The 23,760-nt window shown below is 41.1% G+C and overlaps 1 protein-coding gene across 2 annotated transcripts in view; it reads left to right on the top strand.

The window, feature by feature from the left end:
* Positions 1 to 23,303, top strand: part of BBS9 (Bardet-Biedl syndrome 9) — a 225,092-nt gene extending 201,789 nt beyond the window's left edge. Inside the window, exons 22-23 of one of the 2 annotated variants that reach the window (XM_060280578.1) lie at positions 3,689 to 3,815; positions 21,042 to 23,303. In XM_060280578.1, the coding sequence (XP_060136561.1) occupies positions 3,689 to 3,815; positions 21,042 to 21,057 (143 nt within the window). In that variant the 3' untranslated portion in view covers positions 21,058 to 23,303. The remainder of the gene's footprint in view (positions 1 to 3,688; positions 3,816 to 21,041) is intronic. The other variant, XM_035130062.2, reaches the window with a different exon arrangement.
* Positions 23,304 to 23,760: the final 457 nt, after the last annotated feature.

Here is a 23,760-nt window from a genome sequence, read left to right as displayed (position 1 = left end):
GAAGGCAATTCTTTCCCTTTTTGCTTAGTTCATGTTTTCCACTTTTGGTTTCTGCCATTCTTGACTTCTACACATTCTGTGACACTGGAATTCCCTGCTCCCATTAAGTGTTGTGTGAAAAATTGTTTCCTTTGATCAGATTTGAATTTTCTACCTTGTAGATTTATTGAAAACCCCCACTGTTGCCAGTTGCATAACACAGGAATCCCTGTTCTCTGTTTTTTGTCATATTTATGCCTTTCGCTATACACATTTTTAAGGGGGGGGGGGAGGCAGATTATGCTATAGGAGAAAAAGAGCATTCTCTGTGTTTGAGAAGGATTTTAGGTACAATTATATCTTGTGTTAGCCATTTGTATTTACATTTTTTTCCACTTGAAGGGGAAACCAGGAAGCGAAGAATCTGCATATTTTTAAAGCACACAGAGTAAGATAATTGAAGCATTGAAGGGTTGGGTGATGGGCGAAGACCGATGTGGATGTTTATCCAAATATGCTTCACCAAGCTGAAAATGTTAATCGCACTCTGGGTTTCTATAGCACCTTTCATCTGAAGACCCAAAGCACTTTAAAGAAATTAATTTAATTAAGTTCTGTTGCACTCTCATGAGCTAAGTAATGTTTAAACAAGGATCACTTCAACCAGCATTGAAATGTAGCCACCCTTAGGGGAGAATGCGGTAACTATTCAGCAAGTGCATAGCAACCCTGCACAACAGTTTTAGGAGATAAAGCAAGTAAGAATCTGTATCCAATCGAAACTACAGGGGGGAACCTAGGTGTGTAGCCTAAATTACCATTCCATGAATTTGCCCAGGACAATAAGGGCAGGGCTTCTCTCCAGCTGCCATTGAACCTTCCCAATTAAATGGACATAGTGAAGGACTTTGAATGCGACAAAAGATGTCCATCCCGCTGTGATGATCTTTAATGTCTAACTCCTGTGCTCACTTACATTACTAGCAAAATTGAGGTATTACTGGGAAAGTTCTGTGCGCCTTGTTGGAATTGAGACCAGATGGCTTCTGCTGTGTTATTTTAGTTTTAAAGAGGCTTCCTCACAACTTTATTTAGGGCAAACTCTTTACTGAATATTCCGGCACAAACAGCAAAGCCCTTCTGGCTATTTCTGAACTCCACGAAAATGAAAGCAGGTCTCGTCACAAATCTTTTCCATTCATGGTGGCAGTTTTCACTGGTCTTCACTTGATCACTGTACTTCGCTGGCTTTATGGAGATGTTTCTTAAAGGGAGTTGGTTGCTTGGGATACCAAGGCTTCTGTGGCTACAGTTATAAGACAATCCATCAACACAATTGATAGGATAGCCCACCCCATCGTGAAATAACAATAGATTAAAACATGCAAGCAAAACCTAATTTCAGCATGAAATATACACCAAATGGTTGGGCTACAAACATTAAATTTGGCTCTTGAAGCCCAAATAGAAAAGTCTAACATATTTCCAGAGTTGTTTGGATGTCCATCCCACTTCAGGCTTGCTTCTTGGTGTGAGTTTTGGAATGTCCCCCCTCTCACACACAAACTGTGCATCCTATTTTCCTGCCATTTAAAAGTGGTGTTCTAAGGTTCTGGGGGTCAATAGTTCCCCGTCTAGATTTCTTGGAGATTTGCTGCTCTAGGGTATATGCAATCCCATCTCACCTCGTCCTGCCTTTGATATGCCGTTCTCTGGTTTGGGACAAGAGCTGGTGCTTCCAGCTGTGTTGTCTACCTTTGCTTTCTTTAGCAACATTTGGTGCTTTAATGTGGCTGATGGAGCCTCAGTATGAGAAGTGTTTGACAGCCCCTGGTCCAAGACTCCTTGTTTTTAAAAGTGTGCTGCAGTGTGATTTACTTTTGAAATTACCAGTGCATTATTTTGAAGACTAATAGCAGTATTTTATGCACTGGACAGATCATTTGGAAAGAGGACTTTCATGTCATTATGATTATTACCATTAGTGAAATGTACTGAATGGAGTGAGCTCCCATTAATATTCTGTAAACATAGAAGATTTAATTGCTGTTTCCATCCAGCAGCAAATTCCTGCCTACAGCATGCTCTAGTGATAAATTGAAATTCTGCATTTGTCAATTACTTTGTAGGAATTTCCTTCCTTGCAAATGCCCTTCTCTAATTTTTTTCCACCATGGCTTGTATGGTAAGATTTATTATCTGGTCAAGGCTCTGTAGAACACTAGAACGAACAGCTAGAGCTGCTTAACTCCTAGCTCAGCTCACACCATGACATGTTTCCTAAGATTTCTCTTAGGAATGTACCTCTCTGGGAGTTGTTGTCAGGGGAAGTAGACTGGTGTGTTATCCCAGGGGTGGAGAATTGGATCTGGCCGCCAGGTCAGATCCTTATTTCATATATCCCCTGCAGGCCAAGTTTGACAGATGGGCAGGGTTGCTCTGCTGTCAATCACCTGACATCACAGTGATGTCAAATCCCTCCGATGACAATCAGCTGATGGTCTGGGCTTAGGTGCTTTGCGCACAGAGCTATTAAAGCTTTTGGCAATCAACTGATCGTCAGCATCTGCATACTGCTGTGGACAGAGCTTTGCTTACAAGCCCTTTGGCCTTGATGCATCTTTACCTGCCCCCAGCCTGGCTTGGCTAAAATGGTATCCCATGCCATTTTAGGAGGACAAACAAGCCTTCTTAGGCCCACAGGATGAAAATTTGCCATCCCTGTGTCAGCCTCACATCCACCCTGTGAGGTGGGTGAAGCTGAGAGACGGTGACTTTCCCAAGAGCACCCAGTGAAGACAAAGGCCGAGCATGAATTAGAGCCTGTGGGGACAAGAGAACATATGGCTAGCCAGGGTGCCTAGAGCCCAGTTCCACTTTTTCATGTTTGTGTTTATATTTACTGTTATCTACCCTCCTTTCTTATTAAAGGAGCGAGAAGTCTGCCAGTAAATCCTAGACTTTTGCTGCTGTGGTAGATCTCTGGTGCCTTTCTCATTTCTTTGCCAGTACACATCTTTGTGCATGCCACACAGTGAGATTGTGGCATTCTGCCTGCGTCTGCTGGCCATTCGCCTTGTTCCTCCGCACTGGTCTTGGTCTATCCGGTCATGGTTCCTGGTTCCTGTTGGGCCTTGGTTTGGAGCCAGGTGATGCTTATAGTGACTTGTTTTGGCTTGCTATCCATAGCAGACCTCCACGATTTCTTAATTAGCAGTGAGGTGAACCCTCCTACCTTACACTAAAAATACTGAAACAGAATATTCAATATGAATCTTGCATGTCAAACACTTTGAGGATATGACTGTAGACAGGCGGTTTTTGTGTTGCAGATTAATGTTTCCCAATGTGCAAGACTACTTCTTGCGGAGGTGGCTGTTAAAAAGAAAACCAAAAGGCTACAGAGTATTGCCTTCTTGCATGGATTGTTGGCCCCTGCCGACCAATACAAATATTTGTTCAAGGTTTAATATTGCATATTTTGACCTTTAAAAAGAACACCATTACATCACAGGGGAAACATAGACATTGACATAACATTGCAGTGCTTGGCTGGGAGGGAAGGAAGTCCCCCTTTATACTGATCAAAAGAACAGGGGGGAGGGGGCTTTCTGGATGTGTATGTCTTACGTGTTGTTATATGTATGGTGTCGACGGCTCAGGACTGCAATACTTCAAGGACCGCCTCTTTCCTTATGAACCTACCCAGACCCTGAGATCATCTTCCGAGGCCCTTCTTTGTGTGCCTCCTCCTTGAGAGGTCTGGAGGGTAGCAACACGAGAGCACGGCCTTCTCTGCAGTGGTTCCCCATCTGTGGAATGATCTCCCCAGGGAAGTATGCCATCTGTGATTTTGTAATAACTGTTTCTTTACAACAGCAGCCCTGGGAAGAGGCAAGCCAATATAGAGTCAGGCAGCATTCTTTTTAAATAAGAACTCAGCTGACCAGAACTCCCTCTCTGACCAGAATGAAACAGTTTCTTTCAGCCCTTATAACTACCGTCTTGACCAAGCAGCAGGGCACCGTGACTAGATCTAGGAATGTGAACTGGATATTAATGCCAATTAAGGACAGCTATCAAAAAAACCTAAAAAGGTTGCCGTCTCTTCACTTTACGCAGCACAGCAGTAGCAAGGGCACAACAGTAGTTCCTATTTCACCTCCCAGTTTTCCCTTTAAAGAACTAAAATAGGGAAGCAAGAGGACTTCTTGCATTATTTGCATTATGCTTAATGGTGGCATTCCCCTTTCCTGTGCCAGCCATTCATAGCCATGTGTAATGCAACTGCATGAGTGGAACTCCCCTGAGATGCTGTACCAGTGAGAATATCCCGGGTGTTCTCTTACACAAATGTAACATCATGATTTTTAGCAGTAGTGGCTCATCTTCTTTAGGCCGAGAGCTACATCTATGCATGGTCAACATAGTGGGGGACACATGTCAAAGTGAGTTTTGTGAAAGTGTGCATAGGGAGAACTGTAGTTTTCAAGGTTGCCTTCCAAGTTCCTCTCCCATCAGCCAGTCCATGTGATTTGAAAACGTTTTTAGCATTCGTTATTCATTCCAGTTTTAGTTCTTTTTAAGGAGGGCAAATTCTGGAACAGTTTTGGAGTAGATCACAAAGACCTTTTGGCCTCAGAGAATCAGAGCAAGAAACTTGTGAGGGTAACCAGTAAAAAAAACCCTAAACCAACAAACAAACATTTCATAAAATTTATACATTGCTTGATTGTAAATGGGAAAAAATTGTAAAGCAGTTTACAAAATATAAAATAGTAAAATTGAGAAATATCTACAACCCTACTTTAAAATCTAAAATACTAAAACAGATGAAAATTATGTCATCTTTCATGTAGGTAGGCTTAAACAGGACAGTGAAGGTGATCTCAATAGGCAGGTTCCAAAGTGTAGGTGATGGAACAGTAAACAATTGACTTCTTACAAATGTGGAACGGGATTATGTGGCACTTGTAGTAGGGCCAAATATTTGTTTTAAAATGAAAAATGCTAGGGGCATCCTGGCATCATATAGCATATAGCAAGGATCCACTGGAGCAGTTAGTAGAATAAAATTTAAAACAATATATTGGGGGGGGGAGTCCTTAAGTGGGCTAGTAACAGCTTATGGGCCCCAAGTTTACAGCTTTGCTGTAGTGGATGCAACAATTCTCAATAGCTCCTATCTATCCTTTGGATGTAACAAGATTTGTTTGTACTTAGAAAAATTTGGTACAAATCCAACAAAAAAATTCAAATCTGTTTCCTCTCTCTTTCATTTCAGATAGTGTCTATTTTCAGTCCTGGAAACACAGAAATTCAGCGCTGTTAAATTGCCCAAAGACTCTAGTGTTTTCAGTTCGTTTGAAATTGGACAACACATAATTTAGCCCACTTTAGTAGCTTGAGTAAAGCGAGGTCATGGTAGCATAGAGACTTTATTATTTCAGAAAAAAACTGAAGTTTATGGGTGAAACAGATCAGAAACACTTGGACTGAAACTCACCTGCTTTCAATCTGCTTTAATAAACACTGCATTTACAGTACAAATATCTCCAAAAGAAATGCTCTTGCTTCATGTTACATGTAGGTGAAATACTGGATGCTTTTTGCCTTTTCACCTACTGTATTTGTGTACACAGAGAAGTTTTAGCCCAGAAAAATAAAATAAAGGAAATGAATCAATTACTGTACAGTATATGATGATGCCATTCTTAGTGTAAAATTAAGCTGCTGGAATATTTTGTCTTCGAAAGCCACCTAATTTTGGTTCTTGTGTTTGTCAAGCTGTACTTCACTTTATCACTGTGGAAACATCCTAAGCATTCTTTGTCTTTATGAGTAGCTGGTGAAAATTATTATTTTGTTACTACTCTTACCTTAGCCTGTTTTCCCTTCTGCAATGGGATGCCTGCCAAGAGCTTTGGCTGGTGGCCCAGCGGCACCTCTGTCAGGACACAGATAGCCTAACCTCTATTGTCGACGCTCTAGGTTAGATTACTGCAATGCGTTGTGCATGGGGCTGCCTCTAAAGGTGGTTCGGAAACTTCAGCTGGCCAGGTTCCTCACCGGGGTAAGATGGTTTGAACATACTACATTGATCCTGACCCAGCTGCACTGGCTTCCAATTAATTTCCGGGCCCAATTCAAAGTGCTAGTTTTTAACTATAAAGCCTTAAGCTGCTCGGGACCACTCTACCTTAAGGACCACCTCTCCCCATAAAAATCAACCCAGGCCATGTGATCATCCTTTGAGGCCCTTCTTTGTGTGCCTCCTCCATGAGAAGTCCAGAAGGCGGCAACATGAAAACGGGGCCTTTTCTGCAGTGGCTCCCGTTTGTGGAATGCTCGCCCCAGGGAGGCTCGCCTGGCACCTTCATTGCATATCTTTAGGTGCCAGGCAAAAACATTCCTCTTCTCTCAGGCCTTTGGCTAATTAAAAAAAAACTATGGCCTTTTAAACTATGTTGGGGGGAATAATAATAATAATAATAATAATAATAATAATAATAATAATAATAAATCATATAATTATACATTGTAAACGCGAGGAATTTATCAGGACTTTTATTCAAGGTACCCCATTCGAAGCTTGGTAATTGAACCCAGTATTAAAATATGTTAATGCGGGGTACATCTGCAAGGAATAACACCCCTTCAACTTAAGAGTAATTTCAGGAAAGGACCATGTGAGTGAAAAATTACTCTCATGGTGGTACAAGTGAAGCCTCATAGAAGAAAAGAGGCCTTGTGATGAGGTTTGGCTTATCCCACAAAGAACGAGCTTTGATATTTAGTTGTGATGAAAACATCTAGCAAGCCAGAAGCCAAGGCTAATAAAAATTTTGGAATTTCAGAGAATGGTTTAAGCCACAGTTGGAATTATTGTTATTGCTGCATTAAATCAGGATCCTCAAAATGCCCGGAGTTACTTTGACTGATTAACTGAAGTGGCCATGAATGAGAAAACTGTGGTGATTTGTCAGAGTGTGGTTTCAAACATACGGTTAGGTGTGGCTGTGGCCAGTACAGGCAGACATTGCTTTGGATGCTGTGGCAGATAGAGAACAGCATTTTTATAAATATATCTGGTATTTGCAGAATCTGGCAGGTCCAAGTTTGGTTTGGATATCTCTTATGTGTCTTGGCAGGCATATATATTGCCGTGTCCACAGAGCAAACTTCATTAATGGCTGAAGTAACACCTACTGGTGAGGCCCATTCAATCAGCTACAGGCAGCTATTGACTCATGGCTTCAATTGACTCATATATCACTGAACTTTGTGACCACTTTCTGTTCCCAGCCCCGATGCCAGCGCATGTCAGGATTTGAACACATGCTGATTTTTTAAATTAGCCTTTCGAACAAGGTGGAACACTTCTACTCCGACTTGCAAGCTGATGAGAGATTTCACATTTTGTGTCAGAGATGATCAACAGCTATTATTCATTTAATGTGCTAATTATATTGTTATTTTTCTTTAAAAGTAGCTGCCTCTCTTAAGTTCTCTCTGTGTGTGTGTGTGTGTGTGTACGGTACATGTACTTACGTATTGCCTGTGGCAGTTACTGCAGCCGAATGCAGAGCCCAGTTGGTTGCTCCTTCCCCAAACAAGCCTGATGTGAGCCTCTATTGAGGACCATCTCTGCTCCCCAGAAAGGGAGGCCAGCCTTGTCCAGATCCTTCAGTCATCCTTCCAGACACTGTTAGGCTCTGCAAACTGTGCACTAAATCCCCATACCCATTGGAGGCTGCTGATGTGATCAACAGAGGGAACTGTGGCTTGGGACTCTGGCATAGCTCCTTATGGTCTTCCTGTCCTTGTTATTTTAATTGTTTTCTGTTCATCTTTTCCTCAGCCACTTGTTTCCTTTACTTCTGCAGGCCTTCCTTTAGCTTTACAGGCCAGAAAGCAGACAGATATGTACTATTCATACTGTGATTTAGAATACTGGTCTTCCGCTGGTGGGTTGGGACCCACTAGTGATCTTAGGTTGGTCACAACAGGAGCATGGCCACCATGCAAATATATGGTAAAAAAAATCAAGAAATGGATCCCCAATTGCATGTTTGGGCTGAAAAGTGGGCCCTGGATCTGAAAAGGTTGAAGCTACCTCATTCAGAATGTCAAAAACCTTGGGCATAGATTATTGATTATATTTTGGATTGATTTTATCATTTTGTAGGTCATAAGCCACCTTGATATTCTTTATGAATGTGTAGGTTGTAATACTTAAATAAATAAGTATCTCATCAATCCTTTTATTGATGTTACTGTAGGTTTTTATTATTCTGAAGGGCTCAGGCTTAGAAGCAGTTTGCAGAGCCTCAAACAAGTTCATAGGAGACAATCTGGGGCCCTACTGAGCAGGAATAGGAGGGCCTTCTAAGACCAGTAAGCCCAGAATCTGAAATGAAATGACCCAACTGTACCACTTTTAGGAGAGGGGACAGTTATGCTATGGGCTTCCTAATTCCTAGGTCAGTCTCTTACCCACTACGCTACTTACGGTAGCTTCCAGTTGAAGCGGAAGATTATTAAAACCGTCTGCTAATAGTTGACTCTCTCAACTTCCTTTCTAAAATGATATTTTAATATTATTATTGTTTTGTTTTATACAAGACAACAGAGTCTCCAATCGCAGTCACTTCTTGCTGAGAGGAACAACCTATAATACATGAGAACAGCAGCAGGAGGGAGGTCTGGGTCAAATGCTTTGGGGGCTGCTCCCTTTGCTAAGTTTTGATATTGTATTTTTCTTTGGGATTGGCCATCGTCAAATCCGTCTCCATAATGTAGCTATGTACATTTCTTCCTGAAATGTCACCTGGAAAGATTCTAGTGCGCTTTTGGTGTTCTGTGTGAACTTTGTTGTAAAAAGTCTCCTGCAGAGAATGTCTTGAAATGCCTTGTGTAAAACCAGAAGGTCCTCTGAGAACAGTTTGGAGAGCTCAGGAAAGCAGTTCCCAGGGAAAGAAACATTTTAAACAGCACAATGCTGTGTGCAGCCAATATGCGACATGGTTATTTATTGCTTGGTTTCAAGTCTTAACTATGTCAACAAGTTTTATACAAAGCTTTTTAAATATATATATATATATATATATATATATATATATATATATATATATGAAGTAATCAAAACTTTTCAAAAATGTTTATTGGCTCATTGATAGTAAAAGTGTAAATATATATTTTATTTATCCAGTTATTCATTTATTTTAGGACTCTTGCTGGGTAGCTGCATTATTTACTGGGCTTTGATCAGAACTGAGCTAATCCAAAGTGTCCTTTTGCTACTGTTCTTCACAAGTTGGGGCTCTGGTGTGATAGGTTTATATTTGTTCTTGCTAGAAGGAAATTAAACTTACTGTGCATAAAATTAGGGCAGCGTTAAATATCAGTGATTTTCATTTCCTGAAGTGAAAATTGGGGCTGTGTTGAATAAGCCCAGTTTTAGTTTTCTAGTTGAAAGCTGTGCTTTCAGGGGACTTGAAAAAAAAAATATCTCAGAAATGTTCTGCCACTGAGAATGTTTACCTTCATGTTGGTTCACAGCCATTCGGTCCAGATACCCTCTCTGCTCCTCTCCCACCCTCAAAAGACAAAATGCACTTTCAAGCCAACAATTTAAGTATTTTTCCTGCCTTTGCTTGCTGCTGCTGTCCCCACCACCATCAAGGCCCTTGCCTAGTGTTGCTACTGACCAATAGGGTTGTTTTATGTTCTGCCCTGTATTTGTGACATGCAGAACAGTTTCCGTTCAGCTACATTTCGTCTTCCACCAAAATCCGTGTTTTTTGCTGTCTGCCATGGCAAAATTACACACTGCAAATTTTTTTTGGGGGGGGAAGATAATTAATTACTTTTATTTATGGATTGAAAGCAACAAAACTAGCAAATGCTAATCATACTAGCTGGATTGATTTCTGTTCCAGACATGGGATGAATATTGGGACAAACACCAGCAATTTCTGCTTCCATTTCTGTTTTCACTGGAATTGTCTGACATTCCTACTTGACAGTCACTGAACCCCTGCTGTTAACCTGCTAGGCAGTGGCGGTGCTTTTGGATTTACATGTAATATTTATTGCATTTATATAATGCCCTTCATCTGAGAATCACAGGGCAGTTTACAGTACAGAAACACAAAACTACATAACATAATAGCAAACAAAACACTACCAATAGAAAACCTGTCATTCAGTGCTTTGAATAAAGAAGAATTAGGGCTTAGTTTTAAGAAACATGAACTGGTATGTGAGATAATTTTGAATGCCTTTGTGAAAATCTGTATTCTACAGGGATGTGTTTCTCACACTTTTCTCACACCTTTATGTCAATTAAAGCATGTTTGTGCTTGGATCATTTGAGTGAATGAGAATATCAGTTGAAAAGAATTTATGTATATAATTTGCAATTTCATAAAATTTCCAAATTACCAGCTACAATCACTGTTTCCAAATTCACAAGCATCAAGTCTCTTTGTTCAGCCGTGCTTTGGGCTTCTGCAATAACCGGGCTTATTTCTCACCAGATCATGTAAACGGATGAAAGTTTTACTGTTCCCAAGCATGCTACGTCTACTAAAGTTTTACAGTTTCCTTTGCCCATTAGAAAACCATACTGCATTTTAAAATGTTACTTTCATCCCTCCTAAGACTTTTTTGCAGCCTCATTGACTTCAGCCAATGGTTTTCTAAGCCAATCATCAGATAATTGTCAAAATTACTTTGCAGGGGGCTGAGCTCCAGTTTTATAAAATGTGTTCAGGATCAGTCAACCTCTGATAAATCCTTAGTTACTTCAACACAATTAATTGCATGTAAGATACTGAAATTGTGGCATGGGCTTCCTGTTCCTTGAATTGTGGGGCTGATTAATTTTGCTTAAAGATATAGGCATACCTAAGCCCTGACCCGTTGGGCAGTCTTAAATTTAGCTATAAAGGAATTCGTAGTGTAGCAGAGAGCAACTTCCAGGAATATATATATATATATATATATATAGAGAGAGAGAGAGAGAGAGAGAGAGAGAGAGAGAGAGAGAGAGAGAGAGAGAGAGAGAGAGAGAGAGACATCTTTTTACACTGCAATCCGGAAAACATTTTTTTATTTTGCATTTAGATGCCATAATTATTGCCTCATATTTCAATTGAGAAATCTAACGTGTTCATAAATTCAATCATCTGTGCATACTAGGAAAGCTGTGAGAAATAAATACAGCTGTAAAATGCTGTTGAAGTAACTGCAATTTAGCACTGAATATTTAAGGAAGGAGTCCAATATACACAAACCATGTTCCTTCATAAATATCAATAAATGAATGCTTCCTGATTGGCTTATTGAAATTAACAGCTTTGCTGACTTGCAGACAGTTGATACTCGTTTGAATTCTGACAAAATTAGTTACACTTAGGGCAATCCTAAATGCAGCTAGGGATAAGCAGAGCCACCTTTATATATCCTGCTCATTTGCTGATGAGGATGGACAAATTGGAGTGTTTTCCTCTTCTTTTTACTGTTCCGCTAGTTCTAGGCTGGCTGTGATCTACCCTGGCCCACTCCACTTAATCCTAAGCCCCTCTAGAAGTACTGATCAGGGAGTTAGGATTGTTCTGTTAGTTCACACTTAAATCCAGGCACCCCCAAACTGCGGCCCTCCAGATGTTTTGGCCTACAACTCCCATGATCCCTAGCTAACAGGACCAGTGGTCAGGGATGATGGGAATTGTAGTCCGAAACATCTGGAGGGCCGACGTTTGGGGGTGCCTGCTTAAATCCATCTTGGCTGTGAGCCTGGAAGACCTGCTCCCTGCCTTACATGCCTTTTCTTATCTGGCCTGGGAAGGTGGGGTCTGGAATGACTCCAGCTACAAAAGCTGAAGCTGCTGAAAAGGTCAGAGACCATCTTGGCTGTCTCATATCATCAAGCCTGAGCTTCTACAGCTGCTGCCTGCCATGAACCACCGTTGGCAGCAATAGCAGCAGATATGTTAGAGGCTTATGATAATAAAACTATCAGCCCCAGCCAGCATGGTCAATTGTCATGGATGTCATGGAGAGATCAGGTTTGGGAAGGCTGTCTTAGACTCAAGTTTCTTCAACTCTTTTGAACAAGCCCTTCTTCTAAATTTGTTTTGCCTTCTCTTGCCCCTGTACCGACAATCTATCCCATAGCAGAGCAAGCAGAATATGCTTAGCTGGCATGTGCAAAGATTTGTGAATCAGGGCAATGTTCTAAAACTGGCATTAGAAAGATGAATGGAACGAGACATCTCTGAGCCATCTTAATACCAGGAAAATCACCACTATGATTCTGCGAAAGTACCATTAACCCCAAGAAGCAGCTCTTCCCAAACCAGGTTGGGATAATGAGGCCAGCTGGGGAGCAGTCCCACAAACCCAGTAAGACTCTGTAAGTTAAGCAGTATGTGGACCGAGAACTCCCAGAAGTGCAAGCTGGATTTCGAAGGGGCAGAGGAACCAGAGACCAAATTGCAAACATGTGCTGGATTATGAAGAAAGCTAGAGAGTTCCAGAAAAACATCTACTTCTGCTTCACAGCAAAAGCCTTTGACTGTGTCGACCACAGCAAACTATGGCAAGTTCTTAAAGAAATGGGAGTGCCTGATCATCTCATCTGTCTCCTGAGAAATCTCTATATGGGACAAGAAGCTACAGTTATAACTGGACATGGAATAACTGATTGGTTCAAAATTGGGAAAGGAGTATGGCAAGGCTGTATATTGTCTCCCTGCTTATTTAACTTATATGCAGAATTCATAATGCGAAAGGGTGGACTGGATGAATCCCAAGCCGGAATTAAGATTGCTGGAAGGAATATCAACAACCTCAGATATGCTGATGACACAACCTTGATGGCAGAAAGTGAGGAGGAATTAAAGAACCTTTTAATGAGGGTGAAAGAGAAGAGCGCAAAATATGGTCTGAAGCTCAACACCAAAAAAACTAAGATCATGGCCACTGGTCCCATCACCTCCTGGCAAATAGAAGGGGAAGAAATGGATGCAGTAAGAGATTTTACTTTCTTGGCTTCCATGATCACTGCAGATAGTGACAGCAGTCACGAAATTAAAAGACACCTGCTTCTTGGGAGAAAAGCAATGTCAAACCTAGACAGCATCTTAAAAAGCAGAGACATCACATTGCCCACAAAAGTCCATATAGTTAAAGCTATGGTTTTCCCAGTAGTGATGTATGGAAGTGAGAGCTGGACCGTAAAGAAGGCTGATTACCGAAGAACTGATGCTTTTGAATTATGGTGCTGGAGGAGACTCTTGAGAGTCCTATGGACTGCAAGAAGATCAAACCTATCCATTCTGAAGGAAATCAGCCCTGAGTGCTCACTGGAAGGACAGATCCTGAAGCTGAGGCTCCAATACTTTGGCCACCTCATGAGAAGACGCCCTGGAAAAGACCCTGATGTTGGGAAAGATTGAGGGCACAAGGAGAAGGGGACGACAGAGGACGAGATGGTTGGACAGTGTTCTCGAAGCCACCAACATAAGTTTGACCAAACTGCGGGAGGCAGTGGAAGACAGAAGTGCCTGGCGTGCTCTGGTCCATGCGGTCACGAAGAGTTGGACACGACTAAACGACTAAACAACAACAACAACAACAACAAGGCTTGTCAGTGCCCTTCTGGAGACATGCTTTAGCTGATACTCCTTCCTGTAACTTTGCACCCACTTCCAGGCATTCTATGAACTCCAAAATTTGAGGATCACTTTAGGAAACCCATATGTCATCTTTGCATGGCCTAGCGTTGATTGCTAACAACAGGATAACCAACATACAATAAAATGCAAAGCAAAGTGCTGAGGCTTTTCCTCTTACTTTCATGTGACTTTTCTGTTCTTTTGAATAAAAGCCAAGAGTGACATTTATCAAGAGATTACTTGCGGGAGAAAGGTCTCACAGCATTTAAAAAATAATAACGCACACTATAGGTTAAAAGCAATGTGTGAAACCCAAGATTGGAAAATATGACATGAAAGTAATTTTCCCTGGCTATTGTTTTCAAGCACATCCCCCCCCCCTCCAAAATCCCCCAGTGCTTCCTCCTCTCGACTTAGGCTCCAAAGCAAAATGTCATCAAATTGTAAAATGTTATTGTATATTATTTCCAGAGCCGTTTAAAAAGCTTGAATATTATTTTATTCTTCACACTATAATAGCCCCTTGTTAAAATAAGAAATGGCACATTTGACAAACAGTTATTCACCACTGGTTAGCAAGCACTGATGAACCTGCAGACCAGGGGTCAGCAAACCTTTTCAGCAGGGGGCCAGTCCACTGTCCCTCAGACCTTGTGGGGGGCTGGACTATATGTTGCCATGATTATGACCCACATTTTTGGCAAAAACCTTTATTGGGACCAACCCCAACATTGCCCAAATGTGTGGGATTTTTTTTTGGGGGGGGGGTGTTTCCCTCATACACCTATGCTGCTTCCTTTGTGTTTTACGCGTTGAGTTATTATTTCTCTCGTAAGGCGGGGAGCTGAGGTAAGTGTGCCATTCCTGTCAGCCCTGGAGAGTGTGTGCACATGCGTGGGTGAAGGGAGAAGCCGTTGGCCACGCCAAGTCAGGCCGGCGCCGCTCAAGCAAAAACGTTCTTTCCCTGCGTTGCTCCCGAGGCACCTCCGAGCCCGTCACCGCAACTGCCCTTCCTGAGGTCAGTCGGCGGCAGCTCCATGGTGGAAATCTGAACTGTGGCTCCTTTTCCCTCTTTCCCACCCCCACCCTGGAAGAAAAGGTTGCTGTGCGCGTGTGACAGATAGAGAAGGGGCTTGTCTCAAGCAGCCGCCCGCCTCACATTTGACCCCCAAGCCTGGCTGAGTCGCAGAAACCATCGCACGTGTGCACTATGCCGGCTGCTTGGATTCCCGGACTGTCTGTGGGCCGGATCTAGAAGGCAATTGGGCCTGATCCGGCCCATGGGTTTTAGTTTGCCAACCCATGTTGTAGATGTTCTTCAACACTTAACAAATGTGTAGCTGTTCCAAACTGGCTGTGATAGGATCATAAGTATAAAGGCTGGGATTCCAAGAGCAACTTGGTAGTCATGTTTACTATCAGACGCAATAAGGTTTTCCACACATGCACACACAAGTTTTCCTATATAGTGGCCCAGTTTCTTTTTCTAATTCCGGCTGATGGAGCTTCTTCCTTGTAGAGAGCTTACAACAAAGATGAGCCAAAAACTCCCTGTTTTGTTTCACAGTTCTATTCACAGACTGTGGCGGTGTGGGGACACTTTGGGAAATGATTTCAGGGGTGTGGGAGAAAACCTATCTGGGGAAAGCAACTTCGGCCGGGGGGGGGGGGGGAGAGAAAAGAGGCATAAATCCTGCAAAGTTTTGGGGCAGAAGAATATCATTATATTTGCAGAGTTAGAGGCTTACCTGAAAAAAGAGGGATTTGATCTCTCACAGCCTTCTTTTTTCAGATGTCGTTTTGCCACTGCCGCATATCCCCCTCAAAATGCATCTTTTGGATGGGTGCTGTGCTGTAATGTATCCACTTTCCTAGGCCATTTGAGAAAGAAAGTGCTCCCCGGGTGGGAAAGAGCCACTGGAGCTGCGAAAAAGAGCACTGCTCCCAATTGCAGCAGCAAAACTAAGTATTAAAAGGTGTGGGTGGGAGAGCAAGCCTAAAACCCTGTTATTAAGCCCACCCCTTCTGGAAATTTAACAATACTAAAGGTAAAGATAAAGGACCCCTGACGGTTAAGTCCAGTCGCAGATGACTCTGGGGTTGTGGCGCTCATCTCGCTTTACTGGCCGAGGGAGCAGGTGTCTATCCAGTTTTTCTGGGTCATGTGACCAGCATGATGCAACGGAACACCGAAACCAGAGCAGTGCATGGAAACGCCGTTCATCTTCCTGCCGGAGCAGTACCTATTTATATACTTGCACTTTGACATGCTTTCAAACTACTAGGTTGACAGGAGCTGGGACCGAGCAACAGGAGCTCACCCTGTCATGGGGGTTCGAACCGCCGAACTTCTGATCGGCAGGCCCAAGAGGCTCAGTGGTTTAGACCACAGTGCCCTTTACCACCACCACCCCCCAAAAAAAAGAGGTAGAGAATTTGTCATATATCCTTTATTGTCTGCCCTTGAAGTAGCAAAAAATTAATTTCTTGAACTTTTGGCTCAGCTTGTCTCCAAGCAATCTAGATCTTCTATACACCCCCCCCCCCGACATGATTGTGTGGGGAAAGAGGAGCTCTTGTGAGTCACTACTGTGGTTGTGTATCTCTACTGCAATGTATGAGGAGGCTCTGTGCAACTGATTTTTACTTGTGGCTGTACATGTGGGACCAAGAAATCTTCATATACAGCCTGTCACTATTCAGGTTTTCTCATCTTGCACTTTGTAACTCTTGTAAAACAAATTTATCCCAGCCTGATTCTAAAATGTACTTCTCCAAGTTGGATCAAAACAGTGCAATACCTTTAACCTTGGTTTCACAGTGGCACTGAAGAGTCACAACAGCGTTTGAGACTGGAGTCAAAAAAAGAACAATGCATCTATTGAGTCATAAGCAAGGTTCTACCAAAAAGGAATTAGCATTTACCTTCTATTGTTTCAGTGCAAGAAGCCTATTGCTATATAGCCTCTCCATTTATTTCTGTAGGGCGAGAGCTAGTGCTTGTCTGAACACAGAGATTGATGCCCTGCATCCCTCCACTAAAATGAATTGGGAAGCTCCATGTGTGCATTGGAATTTCTACACCTGGAACAGATTGCTTAATTAGACATCGGTATTCAGTGCTTGTTATTTCAAAATAAATCCAGTTATGCAAGGAATGAAGCATGATGATCTCTGTGCATATTGTGTGAGAGCTAATGTTTGTCGGCCTTGTACTTATTTGATTTCCCTCTTCTAAATTCAGTTACTATATTGTTTTATATTTTGTCTAGTTGACGTTTAGAGAACTATTCTCACATTACCTGTAGGTTTCACCTGTGATGCAGGCTATTCTTGTTAGCTTTTTTATTTTATTTTTTGAGTATATATTGTTCACATAAAGGAAACATACGCAATTATAATGGAGTTAACAGGAATATTAGCAGCCCAGCTCAGACTGCTGGAGGTTACTTAGATGGATGGCAGGGTCTGTCGTCTTTAGCAAGGAAGCCATGAGTTTTCAGTTGTGATGTATAAACTGCAGTCAGCCAATGTGAATGGAAAGCTGGTGTGTGTGTGTGTGTGTGTGTGTGTGTGTGTGTGTCTATGAAACACTTTATTTAAATAAGTTGTTGTAACTCGCATCTTGCAGGCAGATGCTTGGTGGCTGCTCTTGCAAAAAGCAATCGTATAAAACTGTTGGAAAATGTTGCCCTCAAGGTAATTCTCCCCTGTAGTTTTGTCTGTTGGTGAGAATAGTTGCCTGCCTCATTATTGAAGGAGGCTAATCTGATACGCCTCTTTGGTTAAGCAACCAACACTGAACAAAGTAATTCAACCAATATAGTGTCAATTCTTCTTGTAAAAAGTATGGGAAAGAATGTTTTAATTATATGGCGCTGAATGCTGCCATCTTTGCTTTTTCTAGCCAGTGGATATAGGGGAAAGACACCTGCAGTTCTTTCACCACCTTACTGTACATATACTGTCTTTATGGTTCATCATCTCACTCATTAGCTAACCTCCCACGAGGCAACTTGCTCCTCCAGTCCTAGTTTGAGTCAAAACCATAGTTTGACCTTTCATCTGAACCATCAAACAGTGGCTTGCACATGCACTGCAATCCAGGATAATTATTTATAGTGTCTTTCTGACTACAGTGTAGGAAGTATTCTCACCTTACACCCTCAGTATAGCTTTAGCATAGACTTATTCTAATACAAAGAGTGCTGGTCGGGTCACGTCTTCCATTAGTGGTGTAAGCTGGATTGAGGGCGCAGGAAGAGGGTGTTTAAGAGGCAGAAATGTCAAGTCATTAGCTGGTATCTGATACTCTGGTTGCTTTATAACTGGACCTGCGATTGCATCAGTTCATGTTGCTAAGTTGCTTCTTTTGAAGATAAATGTTCCCAGCCATAAGGTTATGGTAGGAAGATCTTGAAAGAGGCTCTTAAGAAATCTTTGCTTAGGCAGCTATTCTGTAAAATGAGCACAGAAAACATACAATCAACTAATCCAACAGAATGCCTATGGAATTCTACACATAGCAAAAGGTTATAGTAGTATATTTAAATTTCTTTTGCGTTTTGAGGCTTAGAAAGTGCATTCCAGAAGTGGCGTGAATACTTATTTAAATAAAGTGTTATAATTTCATAGACACACAAACACACCCCTTCAGTATTTTCATACAAATTTCTTTAGAATAACCTTCCTGTGCATTTGCATTACTTGGGGCAGATTACAGCAATTAAAAACAAAGCTATCCCATTAAAAACCAAAAATTATCAGCGGATAAAAACATTCTTAAATGTCTGATTTACAATCCTATTTATGTCACCTTCATCACACACTTTAGACAAGTTACTCTCTTATAAATTGAGATCAGGGATCAATTGCTTACTCAGGATGGGGATAAGAAGGAGATAGTAGCCAGATTTCTGCAACACACAAGGAGGATTCGTGAATGTTATACATTGTACAAGTGTTAGATATGCTTTTATTGTACTGAACCCTTCTGGAATCTTGTATATGTGCCAATAAAGGTTTGGGAATAGGTCTCATATGGTCACATAACTTTGATTGTCCTGGGGTCAACTTCTAAATTGAAAAGTTTCACATCTGACTTGGGGTTTTTGTTTTCTCCTTCTCTTTCAGAACCTAAGTTTATGAACTCACATTAGTATTGTTCAGTGGGCCCCAAATGCTATTTCAGTTTGTTCCTGTCCGAAGTCTCTGAAATAGACACTTTTTGGCGTATGTTCATGGGAGAAAGATTATATGTAGAGAAAAAGGAAGCTGGGTCTTCCCACTAAAAATGTTGTTTTGTTGTTGTTGAGTGATTGTGAACCTTTTGAACAATAGATGCATTTTTAGAAGATCATAATTATATTATCATAATAATTGTAGCTTAGGGATTCTGGGAAATTTGCCAGCTTGCCAATGAGATGCCTAATACATAACTATGTACAATTGATTTCCTTTAAATAAGGCCCACCTGCACAAGAATCTTGTGATTGTAATATACTATTCTTCAGAATCAAAAATGGTTGCTAAATCTTCTCTTAGAAGGGGATGGCAGAAAGTGAAAATGTCCCAAGAAGTGAAAATATTTGTGTCAGAAAATGGAGAGAATTACTAGGGCTCTTATTTGAGTTCCATGTTCCCCTCTCGCTGTATAGAATTTCTAGAGCCCTCAGGTGATAACTGCCATTGATCCATCATTCTCCTATCATCAGCTAGTTTAATCATTATTAACATCATATATTTCTCTTGAGAAATCATAAATAATGGAAGAAAAGAGGCTCAGCAGCTCAAAGATTTAATTTCATGCAGTAGCCATCTTCCAGTAGCCCTTCCTCTTTAAAATGCGCTTTGCCATTATTTATCCATGCTGTGTTGTATCTTTCTTTGCTATGCTGTGGTCATGGTGGTTGTGGGAAATTTGGGTCTTGCTATTTCATTAGACCATTAAATCAGGCATCCCCAAACTGCGGCCCTCCAGATGTTTTTGTCTACAACTCCCGTGATCCCTAGCTAACAGGACCAGTGATCAGGGAAGATGGGAATTGTAGTCCAAAACATCTGGAGGGCTGAAGTTTGGGGATGCCTTAAACCATATGTAGTTTGCTAAATTCTAAATCATGATGTCTGTTGCTTTTGTGTTTTTATATTTGCATGATTTTAAAATTGTACATTTTGATAATGTGTCTGCTTTGTGTAGTTTTAATTATATTGTAGTTTTATTTTTACCTGCCTCCATGAGAACAGTAAACAGAATACCAGTGGATTAAAGAAATGACTCAATGAATGAATGAATGAATGATGCCATTTTCAGTAAATGTGCATCTCAAATATTTGTCTTCTAGATTTCAAACTGATTTTCCCCCCACCCCAGCAACTTTTTCTGTGTGTATATGTGTTTTCATTCTCTTGATTAGTATTTGTGGTTCTTCTCAGTTTATTATAATCTGCCCTTTTAATTAACCTACTGCTTGACTCTCTCTTCCTGGCAATTAATGAAGTTATTAAATGAGACAGCATCTTATGGTGATCCCTGCAGCACCTCAGCGTGTGCTAACAGCGCAGAACAAAAGAAGGTCCATCGCAAGATGACCTTTGCCAGTCCAACCCAACTCTCCACATGGTCCTTTTAATTGTCTTTTGGAAAGCAGACACTTTGGAGAAAGGAGCCTCAGAGACCCTGAGGGAATTAATGCTCTTGCTGAGACTTCATTGCTTTGGTCTTTTGTGTCACCACAGTGTTTTTCCATTGAGCTGCTGCTCTTGATTAGCCTTTGAGGTGCTTTGCATCTCTCTCTGGCTCTAGATCCTCTGTAAAGTTTGTTCAATTTCTTAACAACACACCCAGCCACTTTCTCATGTGACCAAATTCTTAAGAACCAAAAACGAAGGAGAAGTTGGGATGGAGGAATTGAAATCTGAATTGAACTTTTCACCATTTATAGATTCCAGTTTCTCTTCCAAAGGCAGCTTTATTATTCCCCCTCCTTGCACTGTCAACATAAAAGGCGGAATTAATGGAGAGATAATGTTAAAGAAACCATCTCCCTGACTAATGGGTTGTTATGGCCAGTCCTCCCAAGGTGTCAGCCAGTTATAAAGGAACAGCACTTTAAAAATATGCCTCTGGAAAGTTTATTCGTTCTCTTATCTCTTCTAAGGTTAGGTACACTTGGTCAAAGGGGCATAGAAGAACTGAAGTGCCTCTGTAATTTGCAAAGTAGTGGAATACCAGGAAATTAAATTACTGGAAAGTATTGACTTTGGTGATACTCAGGATTTGGCAGGCAGTAGAATTGCAAGGTATTAACATCAAGGCTGCTTGGTATAACCACATTTAGACATAATCTTTCTTTCTTTCTTTCTGTTTCTCTCTAGATTTGCCACAGGATGAATTACAGGAAGCAGAAAAGCCATGAAAAGCACAAGGGAACCCTCAGGAGGATTTTTAAAATCTGTGCATTTACAATCCAGCAGGAACAATTTATTTTCCTCTGTAGTGAACACAACCAACCTCAAGAAGGAAGTCCACTAACAGTGCAAAACGCTTACAATTGCATCCAGGCACTTGGCTATCCCTTACTTTGACACACTTTCTTATTAACAGGTTCTGGACTACTTACCAAGCAGTCATATAAGTGCTCTTTAGAAATTCTGATGATTGATCAAAGACTTTATATACCAAGAAATGCACGTTTGCACACAAACATTTCATGCATATATCTCAATTTTTAGGCCTCTCACTGCCCAGTCTGACTTGAGGATTGTTAATTTTGCCCTAATGTTACATCTTTGATAAAAGTTAACAATCTCCCTGTCCCCCTTCAGCTAATGAACTATGTTACTGGACTTACCATTTAATATCCTCAATACATGTTTCCCTTTTCCGGCTCCCTCCTGATGTTATTCTTGATAGTAAAATCTTCAAACCTGGCTTTTGGAAGTCCTGAAACTCAGGAATATAAAAATGAGACTGGTTTAATTATTCATTTATGCCTCAACCAAATATTTTACAGAATTCCAAAATCTGATATACATCTGGTGGGCAGATTCAGAGAGTGGATTTTATTTTAACTATGTAACTTCATTGCACATATCTGCCAGTCTCAACTTTCAGGGTTCAATCCTAAAATGTTGGTGTTTGGATATGAAATAGCAGATTTCATACAATCTTGAGTTTGAGAGTTGCAGCCCTAAAACGTCAGGCGTTGGCTCTAAAATTGAGTATTTTATATATGATAATGTGCACAAGAAAGCATTTGAAAGGACTAGTGACATCAAGATGAAAATAGGGTTAATTCAGGAACATGTACCATTGTGTGAAAATAACTCAGGTCTGGCTCCAACACTACATGCTTTAAGGCATATGCTTCTACTTTTGTTTTGGTCTAGTTGGTGCACCACAGATTACAAAATGAAGAAGCCACTGAAAGTATCTATCAAGGATTGGGTGCAGAGATAAGTACCAACTGACCCACCTCAGAGTAAGCATATACTGTTGGCAAGGACTAAGTTATGGGCAAAATACAGCCTGTTAATCGCTTTAAAATAAGCATCTGCTTAACTCTTCCACTGAAATAAATGGGACTTAAATATACTTTATTCGGGCTGGATCATGCCCAATGTCATTGTCATTTCTTCCATTTTGGGTCCTGTGAAAAATCACTACATGATTACCATTTTTCATTGTATAATTTTGTCTTCTGCAAAATTGGGCACATTTCCAATTCATCTTTTTCTTTGGCCTGTGAATACAGGAGGAGAAAGCATCTCAGTCTTATCTCTGTCACTTTGTCTGTAAACTGGCTTGTTTTGAATGTTCTGCTCACCCCCTAGCATCCACTTCCTGTTTGTATTCGGTCAGATCAGGGTTAGGGTAGCCTATTTGCAGTGGCTGATTTAGTATTCAGCTGCAATAGTGCTATAAAGTGAAGTTGTATCTGTCCCGTTTTTTGCTAACTTAAGTTTTTTTCTGGTAACTCACATTGTAACTGTAGACTCTTGGCTAGCCAGGTGCTCATATTTAGGTTTCTGTCCCTCTGCCCATAGAGGCCTTTGGGGGGGGGGATGTATTTGGGACTAAACCCAAATCAGTGGTGCAGATTTGCTTAGTGTTAGTTTGTGCAATATTGCAACCTTTGGATTGGAAGTAACAGTTCAGTGTTGGCTGCCCCAGATCTCATTCTGATGCAAGAGAATGGTTTGCATTATAGCATCAACACACTTTGGGCAAGCTTTTATTTGTGTGTCATATCTCTTTAGATGCTGCTTTGTTCTCTTCCTGCTGCTGGATCTTTGTTTCAAGATGGCTGGCACAGTTTAACATGTATTTAATGGTGAGGGCCTCATCTTGAGGGTGTGTGGGTAGGACCCAGATTTTAGGCTACATTCCTTCCTACGCATTTTCCTGCAGGAGAAAGTTGGAAACTCATGAAATGGACCTGTTGTGTATTAACGGGAAGCACGTGTGTGTATCTCTTTCCCTGTTTCAGGGACCACTGAACATCCAGGGGGAACTAATCAATTCCCTAAGCTCTTCAGTTTAAACATTAAACACAGTTCTAAAATCCTCTTTTGTGGTCACAGTTCTCTTCCAGATAATTCTGATAAAATGTCCTATTTTGCCACTCTTTATTGTTGCACGTGCCTGCGGTTGTTGCGCGTGCCTGCGGTTACTTTATTTTTAAAAATGATAGTGGTGCTTGATTTCTTCCTGAGCAACTTCTTTAGAATTTTAAATGTCATTGTTTTTCAGAAGAATTAGGTCAGTATTTCACAGAAGTACCAGTAAAAAATAGAATTAGCAACCGAAACCAAAAACACTCCCCTACACTGCACTCCAGCTATAGTGGAAGGGACAGGTGGACTTGGGGAAGAAAATAGGTCTGTTACATTGTTGTCATTCCCCTGATGTGATAGATCTGGGGGTCTGGGCTTTGAGTTCACACTACGTGTCTGAACATTCCTCCATATTGCCCCATGTCAAAGATACTGTGTCAGGGAGAAAAATTCCAGTCTAGCCTTTGCCTTGATATCAAAATTTATATATATATCTAGAAAGGCTTTTTTGTGAGAAAGTTTGCCATCATGAGAGACT

Source organism: Zootoca vivipara, chromosome 12 (assembly GCF_963506605.1).
Source record: "Zootoca vivipara chromosome 12, rZooViv1.1, whole genome shotgun sequence".
Taxonomy (NCBI): Eukaryota; Metazoa; Chordata; class Lepidosauria; order Squamata; family Lacertidae; genus Zootoca; species Zootoca vivipara.
The sequence above is the reverse complement of the archived record's forward strand: the minus strand, read 5'-3'. Positions and strand labels throughout refer to the sequence as shown.